Source organism: Alexandromys fortis, unplaced genomic scaffold (assembly GCF_014885135.2).
Source record: "Alexandromys fortis isolate MF-2015 unplaced genomic scaffold, M_Fortis_MF-2015_v1.1 scaffold_177, whole genome shotgun sequence".
Classification (NCBI taxonomy): Eukaryota; Metazoa; Chordata; class Mammalia; order Rodentia; family Cricetidae; genus Alexandromys; species Alexandromys fortis.
The window spans coordinates 501087-514646 of record NW_026068056.1 but is presented as its reverse complement, the minus strand read 5'-3'; the positions used below and the strand labels follow the sequence as shown (position 1 = coordinate 514646).

The 13560-nt window shown below is 47.9% G+C and overlaps 1 protein-coding gene across 1 annotated transcript in view; it reads right to left on the bottom strand.

Moving 5' to 3' along the window:
- Nucleotides 1-13560, bottom strand: part of Dpp6 (dipeptidyl peptidase like 6) — a 434651-nt gene that overhangs the window by 183480 nt on the left and 237611 nt on the right. Inside the window, exon 6 of the mRNA XM_050119955.1 lies at nucleotides 2420-2472. Within this exon, the coding sequence (XP_049975912.1) occupies nucleotides 2420-2472 (53 nt within the window). The remainder of the gene's footprint in view (nucleotides 1-2419; nucleotides 2473-13560) is intronic.

Genomic DNA, 13560 nt, shown 5'->3' with positions numbered 1-13560 from the left:
AGAAAAAAGCCCCAAGGTGAACAGTGGCTAAAATTAACTTCTGGCTTCCACATACATGCTCACACGTGTGCACATGCACTCTCTCAGATACATGCACCACAACGTACGTACACACACACACACACACACACACACACACACACACACACACACACATAGTTACTCACTGGAGTTGGGCTCTCATAGGAAGTGAATGATGGAATAGTGGCTAAGCCCAGAGCCCAGCCTTTTCCACTGCCCCCAGATTTGCCAGCTGCTTTACCTAACACTCAGACAAAATTCTTGGAATCCATTTCTCCCGAGTCCTCCCAGATGCAGTAAAATCTTAATATGTCAGGTGTAAGCTGTGTGTGGAGCTTTATGAATTTATGTAAGGCAGAATGAAAGATCCAGCAAGTTCCACACACTCATTGCTCCCAGGATGGGGGATGAGTCTCAAGCCATCACTCCGTCCTTGAGGGCCACGGCCTTTGAGGATGTCGTCTGCTTTAAGCTGGGTAGGATGACTCCCATTCCTAGAGCAGCTTCTGAGGTTCTCTGATATGCAAATACTTCGCTTTTTATAGGTTGAGTTTATTGTTTGAAATTATGTGTTATGTATGTGTGTCTCTGTGAGTGCAGGTACACACAGAAGCTTGAATAGGAAGTTTGGTGCTCTGCAGCTGGAGATACAGGCAGTTGTGAGTGGCCCGATGTTCATGCCAGGAACTGAATTCCTGTCCTCTGGAAGAGGAGCGGGCGCTCTTAGCCACGAAGCCATCTCTCCACATCTTCCCTTGCCATGGATACTTTCTGTTTACTATGTTCAGTCATGCTCAGTTTCTTTGGTTTAATACCACGAATAAACCAACAGCCCCATTCCAACACATTTGTCCTTTGTCTCTGTGCAGGCAACTCTTTGCCTGAAGTCCAAATGAAGCTAAGTCCACCATGTTTATTTTCGAAGAACATGCCCGCATTCTGCCTAAGTGTAGCAGAGAACAGACAGCAGTCTAAATATCCATGCTGTGGCTAAAGCTCTCTTCTGGAGCGACATGGTTCAGCAGCACCTGCTGCTGTTTCTTGACGTTTGTCAGGAAAATGTTGTGTCTCAACCTCAGCATCTGTAGAAGCTGCAGGATGAGGCCAGCACCACAGTTCTCTCTTCCAGGGTAAGCCCTGGGTACCTATCCTTCTCAGAGCATCGTCAGGGGAGAAAGAGAGCACAGAACAGAATGTAGGAGGCAATGGTAGCCCAGGACCAAGATGCCCAAAAACAAATGATGGCGACTCGGGGATGGGAGTGGGCAGAGGGAGCAGCCGGTAGGGAAGAGACAGAAAGGGTAAGTATGCAAACAACACAGTCACATCTATGGGCTTTCCAAGGTCAGCACTGCTGCTGACTCTTAATCTGGGCCAACGGCTTCACCAAACTTGACTGGTGTCCTAATCTGTGGGACGCAATGGCTAGGTAATATAATTATATTGCCAATATAGAATGAAATGTGCCTTCCTGGAGCTGAAAAATCTGTCAACAGTCCTGCTCATGGTTTCCCTTTCGTCTGTGCCCTTGGACTCTAACCCTGTACTTTTTTTTTTTTTTAGATAGGGTCTCCTGTAGCATAGGCTGACTGCAAAACTCTGCATAGCACAGATGACCTTGAGCTTCTGATCATCTTGCCTCTGTGTCTCAAGTGTTTGGAATGCAGGTTTGTGTCACCATGCCAGATGTATACAGTGCTGGAGCCAGACCCAGGGGTTAATTCAAGCTAGGCAAGTGCTCTGCCAGGCGAGCTATGTCCCTGGATCACCTACTTGGGGAGCCCAGGTAGGCTTAGCAACACAATTCAAGGCCATGAAACAGCACAAGGATGGGTGATCCGATCAGAAGCACCGAGAACTTGCTTCTGGGAACAGTCATGTCAGTGAAGAGCATGAACCACAAACACACACCGCTCTTGAACTGCTGGGCAGAGCCAGTTCTTTCTCCCTGTGACTCATTTCTTTGGTTCCTTTCCCAAGGCACTTCTGGAGCTATGGCCACAGTAGCCTATGCACCAATATGAAGCTTTGTTTCTGATGTCATGTGGGGAAGTAAGGGACTTCCTTCCTATTAGTGAGGCTAGAGCCAAGAGCCTGCCCAGGCGAGCTGGGTTCCATCCGGCGTGTGCACCCCATGTGGAGACACGGGTGATCTTGCTCCACAGAATCAGAGCAAGGAGCGGGCATCACTGCTCTAGGGAGGAGATTTCCCAGAGGTGTTAGCAGCTGGACTAAGTAACTTCTGCTAACTTGGTCCTGTTATCAAAAGAAGAGCCACAGGGCTTTTCCAATCCATGGTGCCCCGTTCCTGCCCTAAGGACTGGGCAGAGCCTCAGTGTCCTCTGTCTCACTTTGGTCTGCAGATTCCAAGGGAGAGAACAAGGAAGAACCATCTTACCCATGAGGAATTTTGCTCAGGACATAATATCCAGTGTGGGAGTGTTGATAAACCTGCAAGAGAGGAGAGAAAAAGCAAGCACTGAGACAGAGGTCGTGATTGCTGGCTTTCCAATCTCTGAATCCTAACAAACACCAGAGGCCAAGGGCAGCTTAGCAGAGACCTGCAGGCAAAGCCTTACTGACAGTTTGCATACCCTGTAAGCAGCACTTCCACCGTTCACCAGGTTTATCAGGAAGCCGGAGGTTTGATGTCATCTCCATGGTTACCTGGTTAGTGATTAAATTAGGAAGTCTGTATTTCCATCCAAACTAAATACAGCACAGAACTAATGGGGGCATGGGGTCATCGGAGCTCACTGGACATGGTCTGAAAGACCTGGCAGGACAAAAGACCTCTGAAAATTTGAGGGCTCCTCTGGGGCCTCAACTTTAGGCCTGCAGTGAGCATGGAACTGGAGGCAAGACCGGGCACACTCTCCACCTTCGATCCAATTTGATGGACATTTTCTGGCTCCTGAGAGTGAGCAGCCAGGGCTCATTGCAGGAGGAAAGTTAGAAACAGCTGGTGTTGAAAACAGAAAGCGCAGGAAATCGGCACAGTTTCCAAACGTGTGGAGCCCCCAAATTACAGAGGTCTCTCTTGATCTTTTGAGACAGGAGACTATTTCCTAAACTGTAAACAGTGAAGAGAAATCAAGGGGATGGGGACACAGCAGCTCAGGAAATGTCAGCATGCCCCTCCAGCTCTGGACAGAGCCTCTTCTTCTCTAGGGTAGAGTGAGATCCTGCTTCACCCCCACTCTTGTACCCGAGGGGCTTCTGAGGGCAGATGCCCTGTGTGGAGGGATGCCCAGCAGCTAGCACAGAATTCTGACTTTCTAAGGCTAATGCTAGGTTTTGAGCTGTGTAAGCCATGAGCATCTGTAGCCGCCCTTTTCTGTTGGCTGCTGCAGATGAAACGGCAATCTACTGAGAGCTGGTCCAAGAATGAATGTCTGTACCCTGATACCCTCCCCAGAGAATGGTGGGCATCATTCTCACCCTGTCCTGCACCAGGAAAGTTTACAGACTTCCAGTTGTCAGACTCCAGGGCATCAGAAGGTATGGCGGCACATCCCCTGCTCATACAACGGATACACCTTAACTAAATGTGCTCTTTCACCCTATCCTCGGAGTCCGGCATCCCTTCCTCAGAGTTCTCGCCACTCCTTCCATCCAGGAGTCAGAGACAGCCTGGCTGTAGACCACTGGTCAAACAAGTGGTGTGAAAATGTCCCTCTTCCCTTGAGACCTATGAGAGCGAACCCCAGTCTGCCTGCTGGGCCTGAAACGACGACATCAGAGTTGCTGCAATGCTGCTGTCTCCATCAGTGTGTGAATGCAATGTTATACTGTCCTTCTTTCCTCCCACAGCAGGAACCTTCCAGATACTAGATAAGATGTGCAGATGAAGGATGACAACGGATGCAGTGAGCCCTGCACGGGGCTGGGGATGAGCTGTGCTGCTGCTGCTGGAAAGGAGCCTACCGAGGAAGACAGCTGGGGTTGCTACTGCAGAGTCTGGCCTGTATGGACCACTGAACCAACTTCCAGGGCATTATAGAGGGCAAGGAATTATTCAGAAAAACGGATGCAGATATAAAAGCAAACAGTGGTTAAATGCCAACCATATTGTCCTTCTAGAGATCTTGAGATCCCTGAACCAGGCACATGGGGCCCAGGCTGGCCTTTTGGATGGCAGTGGGTAGGGAGATGCTGTTCTGTTTCAAGACATCTAGCATTACTCAGGTCTTTATTACAAGTCCAAGTTCACTGTGGTCAACGGAAAGATCCAGGGTAGCAACAGATAAAGAAATATGCAAAATGCCTTCTGCATTCATTATGCAAAGGAGAGCTTTTTTCCTACCGCGGGTCAACGGCAGAAACTCATCCCCTGGTTGACTCATCTTTTCAGTCTGCCTTCAATATGCGACCAAACAGCACTGCAATTCTGCAAGCAATTCTGGAAGCAATGACAATGGAAAGACTGGCAAAAAACAAGCTGACAAGAGCTTCGGCAAGAAGAAAGCGACAGAAGAGCTTTCCATTCTCAGCTGTAGGCCTGCACTAGCGAGGAAAATGACACATTGTTGGGAACTGACAGAAAATATCTGGAAAAGAGACCGATTGACTATTATGCCCCAGCAAAAGACATCTGGGTATAACTTTTTCCTTTTCATTATCTCCACTGTTGGTCTCATCTCCATGGGGATATTGGAACTCTAGGGACTGTGTCAGAGGTCTGAGATGCTTCTGGAACCAGTGAAGTCAGTCAAAATATGATGAGGAAAAAGTCTGAGGGAGGGGTCGAGAGAAAGCCCTCCAGAGCTGTATGTTCTGCCTTCTTCCCAAGCTGCTCACATCCTTGTCCTGTCCTTGCAGCCCATGCTTGTCCTCACGTTGGCAGCTGCTTTCCTACTTCACTGCTCTCCTGTCATGCTGCTCTGCCAGGACTTTCTGTTGACTCGCAGCTGATTTTCCCCGAGAACACACACCGTCTTTCTTGCTGGCTGACTGTATTTTTTCTGTTGTTGTTGTTTCCAGCATACACCTTCCATAGCAAAGGCCATGGAGAGACACAAAGCAAAAGCAAACACAACTTCCTAGTACCCTGCAGGTCTTCAGGTCTTATGAAACATCTTTCTTCATTCCTTGCCTTGACCTTCACGACAAGTTCTGTCTTAGTTATTTTTCCATGGCTGTTGCAAAACACCACAGCCAAGGCAAGGCATCTAAGAGGAAGTTTATTTGGAGACTTAGAGCTTCAGGGTTATGACTGTCATGGCAGGCGCATGACAGCAAGCAGACAGGCATGACATCTGATCCACAAGCCTGAGGCAGAGAGGTAAACCTGGGAATGGCATGGACTTTTGAAACCTCAAAGCCCACTACCCCCAGTGACATACCTCCTTCTACATGGCCATACCTCCTAATATTTCCCAAATAGTTCCATCAACTGGAACCAAACATTCAAACCTATGTGCCTATGGGCGCCATTCTGGTCATTTCTAGCCAAACCACCAAGGTTTGTCATAGGAGCAGCCTTTCCTGGCTGAAGAAACTGAGTATCAGAGCCACAGATGAAGTGATCCAAGGTAGCATAATGTAGGAGGAGAGCTCAGAGCTTCAAGTGTACACACACCTAAGGCTATTTCTATAACACCACCATGCTGGCTGGAAAAGCTCTCCCATTGGTCACCCTGTCTCTGCCAGCCACAACTGCCTTATGAAGGACTCAAGTTCTCTGCATCTACCATTGGAGTCGTTGGTGGCTCTCTCTACAGACCAGGGAACTACTGCTAGCTCCTTTCACCTACCTGGAAACTATCACTGAATCTATGGTAAAATTATTCAGCATTACTGATTTTTCCCCTCAAGCTAAAATCTGTATTTGAAACATTTTCTGGTAAGACAGGCAAGTGAACACTGATGAACACATTTGATGAATGCCCACTGGCAATCTGCTGTGTGCAGTGCACTGGAGGAAGGTGTGTGTCAATATCTGGATCAAGGATGTGACTGAGTGGGTCACTGAATGACGTGAGGAAGAGGAGATGAGACGGTACTGAGAACATGACCCGAGAACACGGTGAAGCAGGTGGGTTTTGCACAAGAGCGAAACTCTGGGACATCAGAAGATACCCTTGGTACTCTACTGTGTGTCATGACCAAAATGGTTTTAGTTGTTTTTTTTTTTTTTTTTCAGAGTTTATCCAGGAACTGTACATCAAACTGTTTTCCCCCAACAGTGAAACCCATTTTCTGAGGTCCTTACATTGCCATATTCGAAAGCTGTCTTTATATAGGCCATTAAGTGAAAGTAAGGTCATTAGGACAGGTGCTCATCCCCTGTGACCGGGGTGCTTCTATCAGGGACAAAGAGGGGTGTAGCGACGGCTCAGTGAGTGAAATACTTGCCATGAAAGCATAGGACCTGAGTGTGACTCTTCAGAACTTTTGTGAAGCTGAATCTAGTAGCATACACCTGCAATTCCAGCACCCCTGTGTCGAGATAAGAGGCAGAGGCAGGAGAATTCCTAGAAGATTGCAGATGGGCTTTCCAGGCAAGGCAGCCACGAATAGTCAAGAGATCACGTGTCAAACAAGATGAAGGTAATGATTGGCACACCAGGTTGCCCTATGGCTTCCACATAGGCGCTGTGGCACATTTACCCCCACACTCCTTCTTTCTCTCTTACACACACACACACACACACACACACACACACACACACACACACTCCCATGGACAGAGACACAGGTGCGGACTGAAGGAGGATGACATGAGGAGTCACAGCGAGTTCCTGGGAGGAAGAGCAAGGTCTCAATGGGACATAGAACAGTGGAATGCCAAGAGACACCAGGCATCACCCACCACCAGCAGCTGGAAGGTACCAAAAGGGTTGTCCTCTATGGGGCTCACATTGCTACGACTTTAACCCCTGCAAACCACAGTGGCCTCATACATCACTAGGGCCGAGTGAGGTCATCGTCCACAGCTTGCTCATTACCACGGTCACTACTCACTTTTACACATAACTGGGGCCAGGTAAGTAGTGGTCAAACCTGGAGTCCACAGGCACAGTGATGACATGGGCCATGGCTTAGTCACTAAAACCCAGTTCTGCTCAAAAGAACCAGGTCATACTGGCCACTCTTGGAGGCTGTGGCTTTCTGATAGTCGGGGATCTGCTGGTGCCCACGCCAGCCTCCTTCCTTCCAACCCCAAAACCCCGTGGGTTTGTGCTTCACAGTCCCTTGAATTCTCTCCTTAATATGAACTTCTTACATTGTGAGAGCAAAATGACTTTCAGAATTTCCTTTAAATCAGCTTTCTAGACAGCAGAGTGTTGCTTGCAGCAGACAATGCACCCCGCCCTTCACACTGGCAGGTGCCACATCCACAGATCAACCAACTACAGAGAGAAAACACTTGATAATAATTTGTGCGTATGCTTAATGCATACAAGCAAAGCTTTCTCTTGTCATTGCTCCAAACAATGTAATAAAACACCAATTCATTCAACATCACAATAGGCATTGTAGGTAATATGGGGATGACTGTCCTAATTTCATGTCTGTTCTTGTGATAAATTCCCTGACAAAAACAACATTAAGGGGAAATGGGTTTATTCATTTTCCAATTCTGTTACAGTCCATCATTGTGGAGAAGTCAAGGCAGGAACTTGGAGCAGCTGGTCACATCTGCTCACGAGCAGAGAGAGAATGAATGCACGCTTGCTTGTGCTCAGCTAGCTGTCCACTCTTACACAGTTCAGGATCCAAACCCGGGGAAAGTGCCACCCACTTTTACCCTGGGTTCACATATATCAGTGAACATAATCAAGACAATCTCCCACAGACACGCCCGCAGGACCACCTGCTCTACCCAAGACGACCCCCCTACATGCCTATGGGACACCTTGCTCTACCCAAGATGACCCCCCCACAGACACGTCCACAGGACAACCTGCTCTACCCAAGACGACCCCCCTCCCACATGCCTACGGGACACCTTGCTCTACCCAATCCTTTATTGATGCTCATTTCCCAGGGGAGTCTATATTGTGTCAAGTTGAACCCTCATAAGGTTTTAGAGTACAAGAGCAGTTCCTGCACACGTCATCTGAAAATCCTCCTACATCACTGGACATTGGAGACATCGACCTCTGGGGATTCGGAATCCTTAGAACCCAAACCATTTCCCTGTACTCATCCAGGCATGGCTGAATTCAATTTTGAAAAGATACCGAGGGTGAGGGAATCAGTTTAGAGAAGCGAAGATGCTCATATCTCTCCTGAGGCTTGCATTAAGGCCTCTCAGGGAACAAGCTGAGAAATAATTCATTCAACAACTGCAGGGAGCTGCTATAGACTCAGGAGCACTCAGAGCCAAGTCCATTTGGGAAATTGCCTTGTGCTGATGATCTGGAGGGTTCTTAGAGACTCAGCCAAGGCCCGGAACCTCCAGATGGACAGATGGAGGTCACAGGGACAGGTCCCTGCTCTGCAGAAAGCATGAAGTCCCCAAAGCCGGAGGCACTGGCTCTTCTATGAGACACTGCCACTGCTAAGACCAAATAGAGACTCTCGGGGCAGCTATGCCTGCATCTCAGGAAGCTGGCGGCCAGCCCATCTCTTTTCAAAAGTTTTTCTGGGGAAAGATGCCTTTAAAATTGGGGTTGGGACAGAGATGCAGAGATGGCCCAGAGGTTGAGAGCACTGGCTCTTTTTCCAGAGGCTCCTGTTTTAATTTCTAGTACCCGCATGGTGGCTCCCAACTGTCTGTATTTCTGGTCCTAGGGGATGTGATGTCCTCTTCAGGCCTCTGCAGGCATGCATATGGTACACAGATACACATGCAGTTGCATACACATAAAATAAAAATAAATGTAAAATAACTTAATCAAAAATAAATTTAGAAAATTTGATGTGGGGACTGGGAATAGAACTTAGTAGTAGATGGCTCAGGTAGCATGTGTGAGGCCCTGTGTTCAATTTCTAGGAGCACTACAGAATGAAGGGAAGGGATGGAGGAAGGGAGGTGAAGGGGGGTGTGTAAGAAGGAGGGAGGCAGGGGGTGGCTGTGGGGGAAGGAATGAACAAGGAAGAGATGGAGGGAGGGAAAACCAGAGAGTACGTTATGCTAATAGCACTAAGTCACAGAAAGGTAACTGCTGCCTTATTCTGCTTACATGAAGCCCAGGGAGTGAGCTTACTTATGGAAAAGGAAAACACAACTGAAGGGCTGGAGGCATGGTTCAGTGGCTAAGAATACTCGCCAGGCAATCATTAGAACCGGAGTTCAGCATCACTATCTGCAAAACAAGCAGGGCATCTCACACAGGCCTGTCACTCTATGAACCTGCAGGAGGCAGAGGCAGGAAGATGGTTTGGTGCTTGCTGGTTTCCAGCCAAACTGAAAAACAAGGACCCCAGGTAAAGGAAGAACCATCTCAAAGGAGTAGGCAGAGAGAGTAACAGAGGAGGATACCAGATACCCGTTTTTGGCCTCCATGTGCGTGCCACAGTCACGTGCACCCATGCATGCACACACACACACACACACACACACACACACACACACACACACACACACTGTTCAATGTCCACAGAGTTGTCACTGTGGATGGTGAACCATTCTATTCATAGATGACGATGACGTCACACAGCGCTGTGAACATGCTTAAGGAGAACACAGCCGACTCCCATACTTGCAGGTGCTAAAATGATACATAGTGTTCTAGCTTCATTCTGTTGCTATGGTTAACACCATGGCCAAAGGCAACTCAGGAAACAAAGGGTTTATTTAGCTTAGACTTCCAGGTCATGGTCCATCACTGGAGAAAGTCAGGGCAGGAATTCAAGCAGCAGCTATGAAGGAAGGCTGCTAGCTAGCTCCCTCTCTGGCTTGCTCACAGTCTCATACTTACTTAGCCTTCTTATACAGCCCGGGACCACACACCTAGGGAATGGTGCTGCCCACAGCTGGGCCCACTGATATTATTAATTAACCATCAAGGCAATTCCTATAGACATGCTGACACACCAGACTGATCTGGGTGGTGTGGGAGGTTCTTCTGTCTAGGTTGTTTTTATTAGTTAATGAATAAAGAAACTGTCTTGGCCTGATAGAGTAGAACTTATGTAGACAGGAAACACTAAACTAAATGCTGGGATAGAGAAGGGTGGAGTCAGGAGATGCCATGGATCAGCCGCTAGAAATGGACGTGCCGGAACTTTGCTGGTAGGCCATGACCTCGTGGTGATACACAGATTAATAAAAATGGGTTAAATTAAGATGTTAGAATTAGCCAATAAGAAGCTAGAGCTAATGGTCCAAGCAATGATTTAATTAATACAGTTTCTGTGTGGTTATTTTGGGGCTAAGCTAACTGGGCAGCTGGGAAGAACAAGTGGGCGCTCCTCCTACATCTGGGCAGCCCGTCAAGAGAGACTCCTTTCTCCGGTGGCTCTAGGCTATGCCAGTTGACAGTGAAAGCTAAGTAGGAACCCAACATGGATACATAGTCACTCCAAAAGGTCAGGGGGAATGGATTTGTAGTATTTTTAAATTTAATACAAATTAATGCTCATTTAGGAAGATTTCGATGCTGTCTATGATGAATAATGAATCTAGAAGGGCAGGGTGGCTAAGTGTGGAAGTCATATACCAATATGACCTGAGGTGCTTCAAGGTTTTTTGTCCCCCATCTCACCCCCGCCCTGCTACTGTTTCCAATCACATACCACTGGCCATTCACAGAATAGTCATAAAGTATCAGAGCCATCCACTAAGAGGCTCCCTAAGGATTACCCCCTATTCTTTTATCATTTTACAGGTGACAGGAGCCTTTGGCTCCAGAACTCTGTTAGTGACAAAGATGAGCAGGAAGCTAGACTTCCTGATACCTGGCTAGATACACCTGACCTCAAAGTTCTCTCAAGAGACACCTGGCTAGATACACCTGACCTCAAAGCTCCCCCAAGAGGAGCAGTGAAAGGCCTTGGGAGATGTATCTTTAAGTTCTGACTCTCACTTGCCCAGGGGGACTCCAGGTGACACCAGCACCCAAGGCAGGTCCCAGTTCATAAAACTCACTTATAGAGCTCCGTGTGTATCTGCCATGCTCAGCCTCACAGCAGCCCCTTGGAGGCGGAAATGATTAGTCTACACACTGATATAAACCTTGGAAGTCGGCCACGTTGGCCATGCCTTGCCCGCTTTGTGATGTTGTGGAAGGCATGTTTCCAGGAAGTATCTGGCAGCAACGCCTTCAACACCAGGCCTTTCCATTCTTCTACCACTTGACCACCTCACAGATATTCTCTGGATACTTCCTGCTGAGACCCGAGGATGCTCCAATTGAATCCAACATTAACCATTTACACCCACCCCCGGGAGAATTGAGTTGTAACCTCCAGTGAGTTGCTCAGCGGCTGGCATCCATTTCAGCACAGGCAATAAAGGACCCCAAGTCATTCCAAGCAGAAGTTTCAAAGCAAATGCTGGACAATGTTTGCAGAGAAAACAAACCAGCAATGAAAGTCAGTAACGCTCTCAGGATCACAAAACCCAGGACATGGATTCAAGGGAAAAGTGTTTCTCTCACAGCAAAGTCCCACCTGGCAAACGTGGCAGGGTTTCGGAAAACACACCCTTTTGCCATTTCAGCAGGATGCTGGTAGTGTCCCATGGAAACAGAGTGGAACTCCTCTGCGCTCCACCCCACCCATAGACAGGGAGCTGAAAACCAAATGGGCCAAGCAGCAAAGAGTGGCTCATTCTGTAGCCTGGTTATTAGAAAGAAGCAGAAAGGAGCAGTTAAGGAACTGGGGGTAACTCAGGGCTGTGGAAGGAAGGGGATGCAGGAGGAGGAGGGAGGAAAGGGCCTTTCGAGGCAACTGGAGGACGGGTGACCCTGGCTGCTGTGGCCACAGAGGCTCTTTCAACCCAGTGAAAGAGCAGTGATGGCTGCCCCCCTCCCCTGGCCTCCATGCTGTCCTTCCCAACTGTATCATGGAGGACTAGGGGTCAGCTTCATCTGTGTCTAATATTCTAGAATTAAGAGGCTTTGGGGTGGGTGGGAAGGGGTGATCTGCCAGTTGTTACCAGTTTAGAAATAATGATTTGTTCAGAAGCTTGAGAAAATGAGGAGACCCTAAAGGCCCGGGTGAGGCACGTGCAACGCTAGACACAGTGGACCCTGGCTGGCTTTGGGAGTCAGAGGAAACCCTCGCTTCAGTGATACACAGCAGCTACGGAGAAAGGCTAATGAAGCTGGGCTCTGTCAGCCCTGGCTGGCAGTCAGAATAAAGCACAGAGACTCTCAGATACAAATGAGAAGTGGCACAGCGTGTGCACGGGCTGTGTATGTTCCCCTACATCCCAATGTTAAAGTGCTGTTCTTTGCCCCTCCTGGGTGACAAGATGGCCTCCGGAGATGGCGCCAACGGTACATGATGTCATAAAGGCATAAAGGCATAAAGCCATCAGTCACGAACGAAGTCGGTGTCCCAGTACAGGGACACAGCTCGTTTCACAGCCTTTGTTCTGCGTTGTGAGCTGCTGCCAGCTGATACTGAACCCGCAGCTTCCAGATCTGTGATTAGGGAATTGCTAGATAGGCCACCTAGCCCTTGGCAATTTGTTACAGTGACCAATGTAGCTCCTACCAGAGTGGGTAAAACACCCAGAAGTACCAAGAGTGACACTGGGGAGGAGGAGAGACTCGCAGCCATGCACACAGGTGGGTGCTGCTCACCACGTGACTCAGAAACTGAATTCTTTCTTTCATAATCAATACTATATAACTTCTTTTTCCTTATTTTCCTTCACATGATTTTCTGATATGTACATATGTATGTATGTATGCATATATATGTATGTATATATGAATATATTGAGAATTCTATGCATGCATACAATGGATTTGGATCTTACCCACATCTACTTCCCCACCTCTCAGATCCCCTTGCTCCTCAACTTTGGGTCCTCTTTCTTCTCTCTTGTAACCCACTGATCCAGTTGTACTGCCCATATATTCATGGGTGTGGATCCATGTGCTGAAACACAATTCCACGGATGGGTTAACTTGGAAGGCTCAGAAATGCACTGGGTCACGGGTCTGGAGGGGTTTCCGAATCCGCTGCAGGTCTTCTGCATTGTCCCATGCAGGAAGCTAGGGAAGACCATGAGAGAGAGTGGCCACTCATCCATTCATGAGAGCTGTGCTCAGGAAACATTCCAGGAGGCCTCACTCTTAGTATGGTGCAGTGCTGATTAAGTTTTCAACACATACTTTTTGATGAGACACATTCAAGCAGTAACAGGCTATAATCAAATGGTCCTATACAGATGATGAAATTGCACGTAACTAAACATATGTACAAACATACATGCATTACATACACCTAAACATGCAAATACACACATACACGCTTGCACATACTTAGACACACAAACACATACATACACATGCACATACCCATATTTACGCACATATACACACATGCATGCACACATGTAAACACACATGCATATACCTGTAATCACATTCTATACATATAAATGCACACACACATGTACATCCATACACA